General features: G+C 32.9%; 1 protein-coding gene across 1 annotated transcript; it reads right to left on the bottom strand.

The window, feature by feature from the left end:
- Positions 1 to 8892: 8892 nt before the first annotated feature.
- Positions 8893 to 15801, bottom strand: LOC125503490 (zinc finger protein 32-like). Its single transcript, XM_048663943.1, has 3 exons — positions 15512 to 15801; positions 13083 to 13650; positions 8893 to 10733 (listed from the first exon to the last, which is right to left on the bottom strand). Exons 1-3 carry the CDS (start codon positions 15714 to 15716, stop codon positions 10403 to 10405), a joined length of 1104 nt encoding a protein of 367 aa, XP_048519900.1. The 5' UTR covers positions 15717 to 15801; the 3' UTR covers positions 8893 to 10402.
- Positions 15802 to 19267: the final 3466 nt, after the last annotated feature.

Here is a 19267-nt window from a genome sequence, read left to right as displayed (position 1 = left end):
AGTTCAAAACAATTAGTATAAACTATGCAGGTGTTTCATAAAATCGCAGACAAATAGATTTTTTCTATCAATCAATCAATTAAATGAAGATTTATCACATAGAAGCAATTAGAACATTTACGGATTACGGAAATAATTCGCTGGAAGGCATCAAAAATACTCAAAATAAAATATGTTCCGTGAAAAATTCAACTTGTTTTGAGCAAGGTTCAAAGGCATTGTTACCTGTAGCCACCCCAGTTGCTGCAGTGTTTGACTCTATAGCTTTTTGAACCACTATTCAGGGAATTTCCTCTCTATGGAACCATAGAGAGGAAACAGAACGCCCAAGTAGTCAAACAGAAATATCGTACTAAATAATTTTTTGCGTAATTTTGTAATTTACCGCCATTAAATATGAAAATTGTGGAAAACGGCCAAAGCCAAAGTGTAGCCATCAAATATGATCTCTTAATTAAAATATATTCAGATGAATTCAGTGATTCAGATTTTTGAATCACTATTCAGGAAATTTGTTCCATAGAGAGGAAACAGAACGCCCAAGTAGTCAAACAGAAATATCGGACTAAATAATTTTTAGCGTAATTTTGTAATTTAACGCCATTAAATATGAAAATTGTTGAAAACGGCCAAAGACAAAGTGTAGCCATCAAATATGATGTCTTAATTAAAATATATTCAGATGAATTCAGTGATTCAGATTTTTGAATCACTATTCAGGGAATTTGTTCCATAGAGAGGAAACAGAACGCCCAAGTAGTCAAACAGAAATATCGGACTAAATAATTTTTAGCGTAATTTTGTAATTTACGGATGGAAAACAGCTAAAGCCAAAGTGTAGCCATCAAATATGATCTCTTAATTAAAATATGTTATATTCAGAATAGCATTCGATGTTTCATATCACATAACTTGATGTGATGTGATTCTGTTTATAAATGAAAATAAAATTTAAAGGTTTTTGTTTTGGCAACTAAATTTTGAGTGGGATAATGTGGTATAATCAGTGTTTTTTGTTGTACATCTCTTAAATTCTCAGAAACGTGAAAAAGAAGCGACCGCATCACCTGCAAACGCTCGTGAGAACATTCTTGAGGGCAAATTTACTTAAAGAATTAAATTGTCCTTAAAGATCATTTGGCTGCGTTAACTGGTCTTAAATGACTACCGTTGAAAGTATATAAGATGTTCTTATGTGATTTAAATTTACAGGCTGGGTATATTATTATTCTGTAATCAAATTGGTATTAACTAGACGTGTTCTATAACCGTAATTAAAGACCGTCAAATTGTCAGTAATAGCGTAATCAGCAACAAAGATAGAGTTCGGGGGGGGGCTGATATGAGATTTAGGAGCTGAGTTGAGGAGGCAAAATTAAATTATAATTTGCTGCAATTTTTTATATCACCATTTAACTATTTTTCAAAAAGGTATAACTAAACCAAAGTTTATTCGCATTTGCATCGTCTTACACAGAAGATGTGAATTTCAAACTAACTGATTTTTAATCCAGTAAAACATTTCAAGTCAACAAAGAGCTCTTTAGTCAACGACACTTTAATTGCTCTCTTTAGTTTAAAAAACCTGACTTGCTTCTTAGGTAGCGGCACATAAATAACGTCTATTGAAAGAAAATGGGTAAACTTGAAACCCATTTTTTCACAATAGTGCCAGACGGTCCGGAACTAACAACAGCGTTAGCTCAATGTCGGTTTCCGACATTGAGCTAACCATTTCTTGTAAAGTTAAATGATTACAGCCTAGGAGTTTCAAAGTCCGTTCGGATTTCGAAAGCAATTTATTGAGGTTCTTTGAACAACAGAATTTGTGTAACAAAGGTTAGACATACTTTGTCACGGACCACATAAATAGGTCAGTAGTCAAGACAAATTGAAATGTTGCTTGTTGTAGGACGCTTTCATTAACAAAATTTTTCGGGATTCGGGAGCTAACATTGTTATATGTGTTGTGATGAATAAAAATTCTTTGTAGCTTTGCCGGTGGCGTGGGTGCAAACAACGCTGGGAAAAATTAAATAAAAAAATGTTTCCCCCACATTTTTTTACTTAAAAATGATATTAACATTTTTCTGTTCCTGCTCAATTTGAAAACAATAAGTATTTTGACTTTTTTAGTGAGTCAAGATTAAGTAGCTTGATTTTTTGCGCATCATAATAGCTATTTATATTTCAAAACTATAAAAATCCATTAATGTGAAGAAAATGTACTCACAAAAGTAAAATACTATAAACATTTCCTCCACTTTCTTATTGCTATCCCATATCCCATAGCGACTTTTGCCGTTCTAAACCGCTTATCTGCAATTATCTCAAGTCAAATGAGCTGATCGTGCCTTCCAGTTACCAGAGAAAAGAACATTCATTTAGTCCTTAGGTGTATAATTATGTGATTACATTATCCTGGACCGTTAGTCGATCATTTCAACTGTAATGCGAAAATAATGTAACAGGTACTGTGCTATAAATTACCCGGTGCCATCGTCCAAGTCCAATAAAGTATTTGGTGTGATAGGCTTTTATCATTATCATAAAATATTCCAGCAGTAATCCGCAGTGAAATTCCTGCAGTCGGCCTTATACTGGTATCTATCGGGTTTCAGTAAAGCTTGCAGCTTTTGATATCGGTCGGAGATGGCGCCTATAGGTAAACTTAGGCTCTACGTACAAAACGAAGTAAATGTAGAAACTAAAACGAAAATTAACATTTTCGTAATATGGACTTTCTCATTTTAAATCAAACCCAAAATAAGCGTCCGAAACTATGAACCCGTCCAAAATAACCTCCGGTATGGATAGGTACGTGAATATAAACTGTGAGACCTAAACCACACATATTTCAGTTATTCATCGAACTTATTATTTTATTCACAAATCTAAGTTTAAAAACCTGCGTCTGTTGAAGTCGCATCTGCAATTTTTTTAAATAAATGATTTATCACTAATCATTAATCAAATTGTATCTACTTTTAGCTCGACACAATAAAAATCCGTATTTAGAAAATGGCTAAACAACAATAAGTATTTGGTCCTAATAAGTAAACATTTACAACATCAGAACTCTTGCAAATCAACTTTTATTCGATTTACAACTTTTGAAGGGTTTGATTTGAATGGGAAACTAGAACGTAATATACAGGGTTTACCGTAGGCACATGATCAAAAGGGTAGTGCGATATTTTTTGTATCAAACGAAGACAATTTGACCTAACTTTTGCTAAGAAAAAATGTCTGGTTCCTCTATTAATGGTCAAAGTTCTTCAGACAACGTTTTTTTTTTAATATCGAGAGAATCAGATATACTACAGATCTTAATGAAACTCGCTGTGAATTTGAACACTTTCCCACAGCAAATGAACTCGGTAGCTTAGTTAGTTTTTTTTTTATTAGTAGTTAGGTCTTCATTTGAGCCATTTTGTTAAGTATGCCTCAATGCCTTTTCTTCCTGCAGCCATTTCTTAAATTTATTACATTGCTGGAATGATCAGGCCAGTTTAACAAAAGATGTTTTTAAATATTTTACTTGGATCATGGCCGAAATCAAGTCTTTTATTTAAACCCAATACGCAAATTCCGCGGATGAACGAAAATAATGCTGTAAATTGTCATTTGTTGACACCATTTTATTTTATTTAAATTTTTCGTAAAATTCTAGTTCTAGCAAAGCTGCGTAAAGACCCCTTCATCTGCATATTGAAATTGTATATATGTAGGTATTTTCCCTTATGTCGAAAATAATTCTTCAAATACTTCTATCGATTTAGCTAATCTTATCTTAGTCCAGAATGAGGTGTAAACTGAGATACTGTTTTCTATATAAATATGATATTAAAGCCTATACTATTTTGCCATATAATCATGCCTGATGCACGATTTATAATCAACAGTCTAAAAAGTCTCATGAAAAGCCTACAGTTAATAATTCTATAATTTAACAAATTTGAATGGCCCCGGAAAGACAGAAAAAATTGTTATGAGTATCATAATGGTTTCGATAATACAGAGAAGATTGACAATTAAATAAAGTTATTATGAATCAACATGTTATTTGAAATTACTGATTTTATGTCTACTTTTGCATGAATAATATTATAAATTTGTGACTTCTTTCAATGATTTGTTAATTCATTCGAACAACTATACATGTGGAAATGTTGCTATACTTTTAAAGATCTAATATTCTAATATAAATATATTAGAAAATGATCAGCATCGTAAATTTGATTACAGAAAGAAGAATCTACATAGTGCGTAAACACATCGTTATAAAATAGACTATTAGCCGGGATAAAGTTTCCGCATATATTCAATCAGATTTGTACATTTTGTGTGTGAATACGATCAAAGATGTAGGTATCTTTTGGGGCTTTCGCTCGCGTTATTACCAACGATCTTTATTGCATAGCAATTCATTTTAATGCGTTCAGTTAGGAAATATTTGTTATTACAATAACTTCTGAACCATTCATATGCCTTGGTAAAAGTCTGCCGTCTCTTAACAACAAATAAGTATTTTACGACGAAAGGCTGAAAACCCATATAAGATATTCATGACAATTGCCTTTTATAAACTAAAAGAAAAAAATAATTTCAACCCTGTTCAACTAAGTTCTGAAACTTTCTAAATAATACAGGATAACGGATTGTATCATCCGTGAAACCTATTCAGGAGCTGATATCTAAGTGGAACAAATAATTTTAAAAATAGTTCAATAATCATGAATCTTGATATATTTTTTAAGTTTTTAATAGGTTTTGTTGCGATGTTGAATTAAGTGACGAAGAAATTTTGCGCAACGTCCTGTTTTTTAAGCGCATTAAAATTTGAACTTTTACCATGCAGTGAAATATTGCATTTTAAGACACGCCGTTTTAAAAGTATTTATAGTAGCTATTTTAAACAGCAGATTTCATATTGCACAACATATTAACATAAATTATTTGGTGGTGTTTGTTAAGATGATTATATTTATAGATGAAAAAACGACGAACAGTCGAACAGTATATTAATTATTTTAAATAATTTGTTGCCTATTTGCTTTGCTATCCTTCGTCTAGGTTGTATTACCCTTCGCAATAGCCACGTAAAAGATTGAAGAAGCTTCTTGGCCATAAAGTATTTGTTATGTTATGAACCCTCGATGTATTGTTTTGCCCCTGACAATGATTTTTCCACCCCCTATCTCTTTTTATTGTGGTTCGATTAGCGTCGGAACTTTCTAGAACGGTGGCGGCGGAACAAAAGAAACAGTAGCCATTCGACTAAAGGTTTAAAATTCCAAAGTTTTAAGAGATCTGCGATAACAATGGCCATTTCACCTAAAGTGCTGATTTCGACTTTGGGTTTTCAGTACACTTCTTATTGAAGTATTTAACAAAAGCCGGAAGAAATCCACGTTATACGGTTTCTACTGAACGAAATGCTCTATACTTGTTATAATATTGCACAGTAATTCATTGTGAGAAAATCTTTAGGTCTCTAGGAAGTTCCAGTATCTTCTACCTGAGGGCCAAAAGACCTCGACATTCTGTTGAACCAACAATAAGAACTAATCTCAAGGGCTCCGATAATCGAATATAATAAATCTACAAAAGTAACTTCTGGCAATGTTGTGACTGTGAATTTTAACGAACATCTGTAAAATACTGTTGATTTTGGTAATATGGGGTGGAAAAAGAGAAAGTATTCCAACTAGTGTATACAAAGTTTAATTTTCAATTACTTTAATGAAGTAAAATGATGGTGAAGGGGCATTTGTTTTCGAACGAGAGAAATATGGCAAAATTTTACATTCGCTCGATCTCATCAGTAGGAATAATGTCATCAAACAGGCAGAAGGCCCAACATTTTTTTTCAATCAATTTTATAAATTGACATACAACAACTGGTGACAAGACAATGCGGAAAATAAAGATTCCCAGAGAATCTCAGAATTATTTCAAATATGTTTGAATCATATACGAGTACAGCACATTGTCCCATTTTACAAATGGTACAAATATTAAAAAAAGGAAAAAGTCTTCATACAAAGAAAAAGGAGTTCCGATTTTATACAATGCAGGGGAAGGTTGTGATAGAAAGCAATCCTCAGAGTAATTTGAAATATGTACTGGAACAAACAAACAAAACAGGCACATAAATCGCAAATTTAAAAGATTACATAAATACTCCATTAACATGATTCTGACGGCAGACAGGAACAAAATACGAAGTAGGTACAGACAGTGTACGAAAAAACAAACAATTTTCAGTAAAATGGAACACTCTTTACAACCACAATATGTCCATCCAAACAGAAATAAAGCAGAATAACTACGACAGCAGATTAGAGCCACGATTCACATTCTATTAAGGAAATCTGGTTGAAAATGTTTTTTTAATTCTGCATAAGTTTGTGTCTAAAAGAGCTGTAAATATTTGGTACGTCTCTGTAAATCTAAATCAAAATTAAAATACCCTTTAATTGTGAAACACTTTATATACGCTTTGGACACTTCTACATAATAAGCAATTATAGAATCGATAATAAATTTTGATCCCTTAAATTATATTCGCTATCGAAGGATTATAAATGTAAATCAGAAAGTAAATAAGAAGTTAATCATATTTTTAATTCAATAAATTGGTAACGAGTTACTTTTTAGATATTCATTTAAATAGCACAACTATTCTCTATCTATTTATCAGCGGATATTAAATTGGACCACACCACACGTTTCTGGTGAATGGTTGTTGAAATTCTGCTGCCGTACAAAAAATTGAGCGATTACACTGAAGAACAAATTAAATAATAAAAAAACTACAATAGCAAACAGCTGGGAGTCAACACGATTAATCAGTTCGAACAGTGCAAAAAGGGTTTCTAAAAGCCGACCAGCAAGCAAGAAGTTTTCAAACAATAAACTTTTAGCGGATAGCAGAGAAAATCATCGGAAGACGATTAATACTTGGATCAGAAAAATAAAGACAGAAGAAAAAATTAATTCCAAACATGCGCTAAACCCAGAAAGAGTCGCTTTGGAGAACTTATTATTAGAGGAGGTATTAGAAAGTAGATGAAGACCTTGTAATTTTTAATCAACTGGTAGTAAAATGTGTATATTCTCGCATGGATTTTTATGATTTTTGAATTTGAAGACAACTTCTTAGTGACATTAAAAAATATTTACTACATATAGCACTTCGTTCAAAGCTTTTCTAAAGTAATTTCTACATTACTAAAGGGAGTACTGATTGGAAGCAAAATTTTAGATTTTTCGGTCGTAGTTTTTTTAAAATTCCAATAAATGTTTCCATTTTGCAATTTTTAATTGCCCTTATTTGTCACTTGGACTTCCATTCTTCGTTCGGTTTTTTTTGAAACTTCACTCTGATAATAACATTCGAAAAAAAAATCTCCTATGACGCTCGACTGGGTAATTTAATATCGAAGACAGAAATGACTGTCAAATCATGTTTTATACAACATTTGGCTTAGTTTTGGTCATTGGCCACCGTGAAACAAATATTCTTTATACTTGTTTGCTTTTTTTTCCTTTCATTCCCGGTTGTCCAGGTTGAGATTCCCTTTGAATAGACTTACTCGTTCTTCTTTTTCGAGAAGCTCGACTATATTTTGGAAAGATTTCATCCGAAGAGTTTAGTAGTTGGATCTGGTATTGTTTGGATAGTCAACATTTAGGATTTTGCTGCTAGCCAAAAACGGACAAGTTCCAGAGAAAAACCACAATTATCTACTTGAGGAGGAACCACGAAGAAACCATTGATTGAAACGTGTCATATAATAACCCAACATCAACCCAACTTCGATTATTCGTCCTCTTTTAACATTTTTTATTTATGAATGGGACAGTATCATCTTGATATTAATGTTAACTGTTTAATTTGGCTGATCGTTAGTACTTTAAGAGTTTCTGTATCGGCGTATAACTTCTTGAATTCAACAAGAAATACAACGTTTATTGAGAAAACAGTTTTTCACTTCGTGTGGAGTGTGGAGATTTAGGAGTGGTGAGATTGAAGCCCTTTTGGCTTTTGGCTGGACAACATACCTCCAGTTTGTGGAAAACTACAGTTTCCAATCGCAAGTTGTATGTTATTTTCTGGTTTATTATTGGTTTTTTCATTCTTTAAGGCTTCAGCCTTCCTTACATTTTTTTAGTATTGCATAATTTTTTTTTCAACTTGCTTTAAAATTTAGGAAACCCTGAAACTTTATTCGGGCAAATACAGTGTCGACCACAGTTCCATAAAATACTAAGATTGTTTTGTTAAAACATTTAGATACGGTGTGATAACAATCAAATCTACTTAATTTCAATCTGGACGACGAAAGAAAATGGTATTTAGTATAGAACAAATTTTTCTTTCTAATATAGAGGAAAAGCTTTTTATATTCAAAGGTAATCTCTTTCTCCCATAACTCGTAAGTCAGTTTATGTTGTTTCCAAATATTACTCTTCGGAATTTCCTTCGAAAATTTCAACTGGAATAGGGAGGAACAATATATCTACTTGTTTCAATAAGAATAGGGAGGCACAATATATATTGTTCAGCGGTATACTTGGAGTACCTTTTACCATCTCAGAAGAATCAGTTTTTGTGTAGTAATGAACAATACAATCGGTCTGCGCGTCTATTCATTTGGTCTATTCACGCTAACGATTTATGTAGTTTATTAGTTCACCCAGGAAGAAAAAGATGATAAAACATTGTTACCCATTTTTAAGATCAGCTGAAATATTTTTCACCCCGGCCCGGTAACACCTGCAAAGGGAGGACGCCAATTTCTCAAATACATATACATATATCAACTTACTGTTTATATATTCTTCTGCTCCTTGAATGCGAACGAAATTAATTAAACAAACGTGTTTCAAGTTATTAAGTTTATTTTCTATGTACATCGAAAATACTAGAACTACTTACTAAGCGAATTATTAACATATATACAAAACTGAAATTTTAAATTTTCTATACAACAAACGAACATATTAATACACGTCAAAGAATCACACGAGTACTTTACTACAAGTAGAATAATTTTGGCTTTAACTCACAAATTACACTTCTAACTTTAATCAAATTTCATAATGATGATAATCAAACGCAAACGTGCCCGAATTCATCATTTTAATTTTACTGAAATCTGAAGTATAAAAAAGATCTTTTAAATTATAATTTTATACATTTTTTTTATGAGATTTGAATCAAAGTCATAAAATCTGGGAGAATTTGCCAAAAACATTCGTATTCAAAAACGAAACAAAAAAACGACAGTTTACAATCGAGAACGCGAGGAAATCATCTTTTTCTAACGACCCTTATTTGGACACAAAATGCGACATTTTGAAGATGTTACAAACCGTTTGCAAATTATCATTACCAAGTTGAATGAAACCTATCTCCAAGCTGTTTTGGCTAACAAAGTATGTCAACATAATTTACAATATCAATACACTATACAAGATGTAATAAATTATTAAAAATGTACAATAATAATGAAAACGTTTTTATGCAGAACTCGATTCGTACAATATTTGATTAAGTGATTAAAGTTTTGAAACAAAATAAAAATAATAATAACGCAACTCAGTCTTTCGAAATGGTATAAAACACAAAATACTGATCAAAACTCGAAAACCGGAAAACTAAATAAATAAATTAGAACTCTTTGGAGTTTTAAACTTACTTTAAAATGTGCTACACAAATAATAAAATATCAATAACCAAATCAAATTTGCCAAATTGCTAAAAATCCAATTTTTCAAATTAACAAAGCACAGCTGAAATAAATATCTGGCATATTTGAACAAGATCATTTGGATTTTCAGCTATTTTCATGTAATACTTTTCAAAGCTTGAACTGATTGCATTCAGCTCTAAATCTTATCATTTATTTTACAAATATCACAAAAATAATATAATGAAATGAACTTTAATGTACATTTTTACCATACAAGTAACTTTGCTGATGCTTGCAAACAAAAACCATTTTTTTAATGATGATTGATGTCATTGACCAAAAAATTGCGCAATGTTCAAATGCATATATTAAATCTTTACTTGGTTAAACACCGTTGATATTAACAGGTCCTCATCAAAGCGCCTTGTTCAGAAGAAAATTTGCGTCAACAGTAAAAAACGTCAATTTACATGCGAGTTTTTTTATTTACAGTATTAAATTATGATAAACCGTGAACGTGAGAGATCCATTGCTTAATTGTCCCTGAGGAAGTAGACAATGAAAGAATGTTTTTTTCACTGTCAATCGCCTCCACAAAATTGAAAGTTTCCTACTTGAAACAAGACATGTTTCGCACCCTGTCCATTATCCACTCCAATCCAATTTCCATCGGCCAAGTAAGTGCTAATCTTACAATCTTACATCTTGAGGATGTCGTCGATTGTAAAACTGAATTTTTTTTGTATTGAAACCACATCAACATCTTCATGGATGGAAGATTGGTGGTGTTTCAAATCGTGATAATTCGCAAAAAATTTATCACATCGATTGCACTCAATTGGCCGATCGGTATGGACCTGCATATGCTTTTCCAGATTGGTTCGTTGATTGAACACTCGATTGCAAAAAGGACACTTATGAGGAGATTCCTCCATGTGGACGACTTTATGCATAGCGAGCGTTCTGGATTGACAGAAGCCTTTCCCGCATTGCTGGCATTTGAAGGGCTTCTCTTTCGAATGTATGTATCTGCAATAGAAACAACCGCTTAGTTATACTTGCGATTTTTATATTTACTTTGAATTACATTAAAAACAAAATTGATTCTTTGTTAAATAAAACGCCGAAATGTGCAACGCCAGCGACAGAGTAAAAGGACATGGATAAATTCATAAAAAAACCCACGGTATTGTCTTGAAATTGGCATAGCCTTTTAATGCAATACCTTACTGAAAACGTGTTGAGAGCCGCATAAACAAATGCTTCTTAAATCTTCAGTTTTCTCCCTCTAAATGTTTATATTTCGTGTTTATTTTTATACCTACTCCATAAAAACGGGTTACAATCGAAACTACAGCTTTGTGAAAGATAATGAAAAAGAATAATATTGTGTTATAACAATGTTTGTCATGACTAAATTAGAAAATTAGGCAATATACCTTCCACAATCTATTAATATTCTACCTATATATAAATTATGAATTTGTACATATTTCTGGTTGATAAGTTCACGGGAATATTATACGGTATTCTCCTATTTCTAAAAATCTGATCTGATTCTAATGACAATTTTTTTTTTAACTGAACAGAAAATAGATAGGTGTAGGCATAAATTAGTACGAACGACGATAACCATTTTTTGTTCAGGTTCAGGCAAAAACATTTTATTCGTGTAAGTCAAAAAGCGTTAGCAGAAAAGCCTCTTCTAAACTTAAAGGCAAGTCTTAATTTTACTGGACTTTAAAAACTAGGAAACATATTTTTCTCCCGTTAATTTCGAAACAATACAACAACCGTCCAGTTTTTGTACGATGTTTATTGAATAGAATAGTTTATTGTCTTTGCAGTCGTATAAAAATATTGTGCAACACAATTCAAAGCATATTTTCGCATTATTCGACGTCGATATGCTCGGACCAGTTAAACTTTTTAAATATGTATTCTAAAGTTAACAATTCAAATTTCTTTGGTCGAAATTAAAGAAATAATGGGCAATTAAATTTAAATTGAAATCGAGTTCACGTTTCATTTCTTCTAATTTTTCTTGCAAGTAACTAAGCTCTTAGTTAATGCGTTCCTAAAACACACTGTACGAGCAGTAACTTGGGCAATCCCGGAAACTTACTCAAAGAAAATTCAAAATTATCCCGAAATAAAAAAAGCGAAATTGTATGTAACAAATATTATAGCCACTATATATCAATGTTGTGAATAGATAAGTGCAAAATAAGTTATAAATCATTATAAACTACCACATGTTGATGTTTTTTTTCCTTTTCATTATTTGGACCTCATTTTTATCAGATACGTACATTAGAAAGTAATTGAATGATAACAAAAACTTCAAGTTAAAAATATAGCAGGAAATGTTTCCAATAACATTAAATTAAAAAAATGTCTTTAAGAAATGTACTACATATAACTCGATATTATAGCATTGGTTAGGTGTTTTGAGCTTTCAAATCATTGTGGTTGTCCCTACTTAGTTCTGACTCAAGTAGTCATTCGTAGTCATTTATTTTCCTTGAATAAATATTGAAGAAACTTGGCTGTAAAACAAATTTTGCCCATATGTACCACCTTAAAAATTTAAACTTGCGACAATATTTAGTATCCAAATTAAGCTGATTAAAAAAAATTGTTTTAATTACAGAGGTTTCAATGTGAAATATCTCGAAATTGGTGAGATATCGACTAGAACTAAATGCATATTTTTTGGAGAACGAGATATTCCCAACAAAATGGCGATATTTGAAAACTCAAACAAAATTTCTATAGAATCTATAGGAACGACAAGCTAAGTAGTAAGAAATTTGAATTCCGTGATCTAAAAAACTTTCAACCGCATTTTTTCGGTTATAAGAAAACTGGTTAAAAATCAATTTAAAAAAACCAAAATTTTATTGACGCTTTGAAACCCTGTAGTTCCCAAAAATTGAAAAATTCAAAAAATTTAACTTCTTAGTTTTTAATGTACCTACCTACATTGTTATTCAGTAAATTTGATAACCAGTAAACGTTGTTCGCAAAAATTCATACTTTTTGTTTTTTGAATTTCCCTCACTAACTATTCCAACTTTAAGCCAAATTTTAATTAAACTTGTAGAAATTATAGCATATATTTGAAATTGAACTGGACCTTTAATGTCCTGAATTGTCGAAAGCGAGCACTATTTTGCCAAGGCATATCTGAATAAATCCTAATATTTAATTTAATTTTTAAATAGCGTCTTCAATCTGCAGTTACACTGATTCAAATAGGCAATAAATATGGTACTATCAAGTGAATTAGACAAATTAAATTTCCATTTCGTTACAAAGCATTCGCACCATTGTTTTAAAGATGAACATGTATATTATTATTAAGCATATGCATACCTGTGATCTCTCAAATGGTCCTGTCTTCTAAAGGCCTTCTTGCAGATATCACACATGTACGGCCTTTCATCTGTGTGCGTCCTTTCATGAATCAGCAAGTTGTAGCTTTTGGTAAAATGTCGATAACAAAATTTGCAAATAAATTGCTTCTTCGGTCTCGACGTTCCGCCATTTCTATTACCACCAGGTCGCAAATTAGCTGCTGCCGAAGAAGTGTGCGTTCTAGCATTAGGCAAAATGCCCTGTCTATACAAGGTGTTCTTTTCCCAAGAACTTTGTGACAGCGGGTGTAGTAGCGGATTTGGTAGCAGCGGCCCATAGTAAGCAATCGCCTGATTGTAATTCGCCAATGTGGGAGAAATGGGCATGTAATTGTTATTTGTGTATGTGAAGGGTTCATTGCCGGAAACCCAGGATTTCACTACTTCTCGAGTCATATGGTTGACCAAGTGGAAAACTTGATGGTCTGAAGACATATTTGCGTTGAACGAAGTTGATAGTGGTGAGGTTGATGAGTCAGGCTCCTGGTTTACCTCAAGTATCGACTCCAACATGAAATCACCTTTACCTGCGATTAAAAAAACAATGTTTTAGTTAACCAGTAATATCATATCAGTTCACTGGAGTATCCAGTTTGTGGATATTATCTCGAAAACAAAATTCTTGAGCAACGCATAGCAACAGAAAAATAATGCTACTAATCAATTAACCGTCCTCAGAAAACTATTTTATTTTTATCATAAGTAATCATGCAATAATGCTAGCAGAAAAAAGTATATTTAAATCCCAATTTAGCGCAAATCTGTGTTTAAGTGAATTAATTAAAAGTGGATGAATAGCATGGGAAGAGTTAGTAATAATCACCCATAAAAAAGGGTTTTGTAAGTGTTTGCAACTGTAGAGCAGACCAAAATATCTAATGCAAAAATTGGTGAAATTGAGAGAAAATGATGAAAAATGGTTGGGCAGAAAGACCGATTGGGTCGATAGCCTTTTTCTGTAGGAAATAAAGATTATTTATTTATATATATATATGATGAAAAATAACCAAGAAAACTCAACCGATATGTATTCCCGCGGCACATTTGATTAGTTTAGTGGGTCCATGGAAGAATGTAAGGATTTTTTTTGTTTCTATTGCACTGTTTAGGTATTGGTACAAATCATAAATATTGTATATTAAGGTGCGCAGAAAAACCTAATGAATTTCATTGTTCTCCTAATGACTAATAAATAACCTGTTAAGAGTTTATGGGCCTAATCAGCCGTTTTTTTTTAAGTTAGTTAGTTGTAGGCTGAAGGTGCCTAAATGAGTTTGATTAACATGAGTCCTAAATTGAACGCAATTAAATGGCTCCTACTTTCTAATCTTGAAAAAGTAATTTCTGTGACCAAAGGACGAAACTAAGGACCCACTGGAATTAGTCGGTTTGCAAAATTCGGCATAAAAACAAATGTTCCCAAAAGAAACAGCGGCTACAATTCCTTCGGAGTGCAAATTTAAAAAATAGACTACTACTGTTGAGGACGGGAGGTACTTTAGACCTCCCATATTGTTCGCCTTTCGTATCTAGGGGCGTGTCCGCGCTACAGGTACTCAATTGTTGGACAATTTTTGAACTTGGATTGTTTGGCAATATTTTTTTTTTTGGCACAACAATGGTTACAACATCGATTTTAAATCTAATTTTTTTACATTTTTTTTCTAGTAATCTAAAAATGTATTTGGAATGCAAATCACTATTGTGGTGTTAGTGGAAGCGAATAAGATTACCTCCATATATCACTTAGCATCGAAATTGTATAATTTAATCTATGAAATGCAAGTCCAATTTATAAGCGATTAGGAAGCAGATTAGTGTGATATCTTTATTTATTTCACATATTTGGGCAAATTATCAGTGGTGATAGCGAGTTGCGAACAATTTGCGTCTTTCAGTAACGGGCAGGTTGAATTGAGTGTTTATTTTATTCCATAAATAAGTAGGTACGTGGAAAAAATTGCATCAGCACTAATAGGAACTAGTCGAATAGAATGAAAAAATGCTCATGAAAGTTTTAGGAAACACAAAGTCACATATAACGTAAAACTGCAGCCGAATTAGGTACACAACCAGAGAGCAGTAACTTAAAAGTTTATGAAAATGTACACAGCAGCTTCCCCTTATTCGAAAGAAAGAGTATACATATAGGTACTCGTTAACAATGCAGAAAGAACGCTACAAAATTCATATTTTTTGACAGAAGATGTCACGCGGCAAAACAGAAAAAACTCAATTTTTTAAACCAACATTTTCATGATCGAAACATTTGAAAAAACTTATACAGTCCACAGATTGAAAATCGGTGATAAAATTATCAAATAAAATCGTTCGCCCCAATAATTGACCACTTATATCGCATGCATCATTAATAATCACAGTACTCACTTCTTTTATAAACAACCGGATTCATATCCTCGTCAAGTCCAAAGTAAACCCACAAACAATCAACAGTAGTAAAAGCAAGACACAATTTTTGAAGAGAAAAGTTCACTAACCGCACTGAAAACCTGTGAATATGCTGATCTATTTGGCATCTAAGTACTGCCCAACTCTCCAACCGGTGTTCCTGTGATAAACTGGTGCAAAACATCCGAACATCAGGCCAGTCCTACTGTGAAGTAGTAATAGTAGCGCAAGTAGGCGGGACGGAGATAAACTGTACCGTTTGATTGGCTGACGCCTCAGATTCAATCATGATTTCGGGTGGCGACCTGTTTCAACCCTGCTTTTATGAACTGATAGGGTGCGCTGTATGAAGCCCTTTTTGTTACCGGATTTAGACCTCTACTTAGCCCTTGATTGCGCAATTTGGGCACAAAGGTCGCCTTAATAACGTTATTATGTGATTGCAAAGAAGATTGACATGTTAGCAATGTACCTCGATAATTGTAAATTTGTATACAGGTGTGGCAAACAAATGGTTGCTGTTGAAGAATGTCCCAAGGAAACAACAAGGAAAACAGAGCAGATTACTGAATTCGTATAATAGAAATGAAAGCATCAAGATAGAAGTTTTTAATGTTGGATTAAGCGCCAAAAAAAATTGGTTGGTTAAATTGCGGTCTTGATATACCTATTTAGAATTGTTAGCGTCCGAAAAGTGGTTGATTGGAGATTTAGAAAATATTTTCCTGAAATTTGATCTAATTAAATTAGTCACAGTTACCTTTGCCATGCAAATTACGCGCATCAGTTCTAAAGTTTCTTAGACCTTTACGGCATTAATTTGACTTAATCCACAAAGTCAAGGGCGGATCCAGCTTTCAAGTCAGGCGGGGGTCATGTGGTGGAGATTCAGTCAGTACAGGCTTTCATTCAATTACAATATCGTAGTAAATTTAATCAAATAACAAAATCAATTTTCTTCTATTGGCTTCTCACAAAACGAGTTACGAGTTCTTCCACTTCAATCGGTAAGGTCATTTCAGTCATAGATGAAGACAACTAGTCCAGTTAAGCGCTCTTCTGCCATAAAGCACAAAAAAAAATCGGCAAAGAGCTGGTACCAGAACTTGTGCAAAAATAAAGCCACCGATTCCACCGCTCTAAACGAGGCGTGCTGATTGAATGTGGATCTTCTCTTTAGATCACTTTTGCACGACACATCCAGCTGTTTCATAAAAATTGAGCAAAATGCTAAATCGAGAGCTCGTATGAAAGGCAAGTTATTCCGTATTCCGTCGGAGCATTGAATGTGGATCTAATTATAGCTCTACATAATATATGCAGCTGAAAGGACTCAAATTTGCATAAAAATAGAACAACAAAAGTCCGACAGCATTTAATTTAACATGAAAATGTCTCTTTTGCTCACGGCGACCATCCAAACTAGTTTGAATCAGAAACTTCTAGCGTTTCAAAATATTTGCGTGCGGCACTTTCTACAAAACAATCAACAATAGAAAACGAAAATTGAACTATCATCCCGTTAATTCTGTAGTTCACTGCCTTCGGAAATTGGCAAAAACCTCAATATCACTCCGGTTTTTGGAAAAGGTGACTAAATATTCAGTTTGGTAGGGGAAGTGAATAAAATACGTCGTCAGACCTTTGTTCATAGACAGCATATACAGGATGATTTGGTGCCAATAAGTGCGCTAGATTATCTGTTATCCGCTAACTGAAACAATTAAGTTTTCAATTCGAAGTGGATCTTTATTGTTTGTCTTTATTAATTTGTAGAAAATGTAGGATGGGGCGCCAGCAAATCTATAAATCCTTTAGCTTGAACTGAGTTCAGTTTTCCCTGAAGCAACTGAAGTTGATGGCAATTTTTATTTCTATTAATTTTCTCTATTCATTTCAAATAATTAAACTTTTGACTGAGTTTCTATAATACTAAAGATCGTTTTTCTTTCTTTCCAGGTGGTACCATGCAGCTTTCGGTAAGTTTGACATTATTTTTCCTCTGGTTGTCATGTAGATGTAAAGCTTTTAGTCCCATTTTATTGACTTGTATTTTATGTATTGCTGTATGCCATATTTATTCGACAAGGCACGAAGAGAGACGTTCTGGATTATGGATTGACTTAAAATTTTTCGAGTTTTCTTTTTGTAAAAATTATTTAAACTCAGATATTATAGCTCGCTCTCTATCTACTCTCTTGATATATAATACTATAAACTTTCTGTTGTGAGCTATAGTTTTTATTCTCTTGGGAGGTAATCTTGGTGTATTCAACTGTTAAAAGAGCGCACAATCCAGACGAAAATGCCTAAAGGTAGTCGGAAATTTTATGGTTTATTGCTTTGTGATGGTTTAGAGGATAGCACCCTAAGAGCCGCCAAGTGATCCTGGACTACTTATTTGTATATATCATATTTAATACTTGTCTGTTTTTTCCAAATTTCACACTCTAAACAAATTATTTTTGCAAAACGATTCGTGCTAGGAAATTTAAGCGGCCAGGATCCGATATACTTTAGATTTTTTGACATCCAGCGCCCTTCAGGCAGTGGTGCAGATTAATATTTTAAGCACACTGAATGAGTTCTTTGGAAAAAATCGGGGTTTTAGGGAATTTTCGGCGATCTGCAGCCGTACAGCATTTCATCTTGTAGAAGTAGATGACAACCAGGGTTGTAGTTTTTCTTTCATAGCATTTACGCTGCTTCGTGTGATTTGTGGATTTTATGAGGCAAATTTATTACGCCTTTTTTAAAATTATAGCGCACTTATTTTCGCATGATGTAGAATTTTCTGCGGATAAAGCAGGTAGCACAATCAATTTAATTTTTTTTTTAATTTCCGAAAAATTTTGATATTTGACCGACTCACAGGGTAAAGAGTGGAAGTATGTGCACGTTTGAGAGTTGTACGCTTGCCATTTCCTGCCACTGTTGCAGATAATTTTTTTATAGACAGTGAATATACTTTGTAAACAATCTGATTTTCTCTTTTGAAAATGAATTAATGGGGGTAAATATTTAATGTAATTTATTCGGAAAATCGTCTTCTTGACTCTCAAATCATCATACCTTCCAGATTTTTCAACCGATTGCAATTTTCCAAGGTGCAGTTTTGAGATGCAGATGACTTGTTCACTTGTTATTAGTCGCTTCGCTCATAAGCCTGTGTAACACTGTGTTGAGTTGCGCTTTTGAGTTGATGCCGCTCTGTGAGTTGGTGAGTTATAACTCATCGCGTTTCATTGCGCCGCACCTCGAGTTACGCTCGTGGCGGAATAATTCTTTAATTTCATTTTTAATTAGTTGAAATGTCGTTGGTTTCTATCAGCGCTCGGAAATTAAGCAATAGTCTCATTTTAAAGTGATTTGTTTGAGGTTTATTCGTTTAGTTAATACTTTTAGAAAAACAAAATCAATTCAGTTATTAGTTTTAGTTTTGGCGTTGTACATTAATCACTGCAGCTGAATGAAAGGTGAAAACAGTGAATACATATATTTCTAAAATTAGTCTCTCTAAAACATAGTGTTGTAAGGACATAACTGTTCAATGAGCTTTTGAATGTGGTTAATGTATAATTACCGTTTTTTTTTTACAAACTTCTTTTTGGGTATTATTGGGTTGAATTTCCTCACGTCTTTTATTACACATTGATAAATAGTGCTCCTATTTCGCAATAAGAACGAATTATTTATCAAAAAGTAATCAAGAACTATCACCTAGAGGGTATCCTG

This window comes from Dendroctonus ponderosae, unplaced genomic scaffold (assembly GCF_020466585.1).
Source record: "Dendroctonus ponderosae isolate FM_Combo_2020 unplaced genomic scaffold, Dpon_F_20191213v2 Dpon_F_20191213_2, whole genome shotgun sequence".
NCBI classification, from domain to species: domain Eukaryota; kingdom Metazoa; phylum Arthropoda; class Insecta; order Coleoptera; family Curculionidae; genus Dendroctonus; species Dendroctonus ponderosae.
This window is presented reverse-complemented; position numbering and strand designations above follow the sequence as displayed.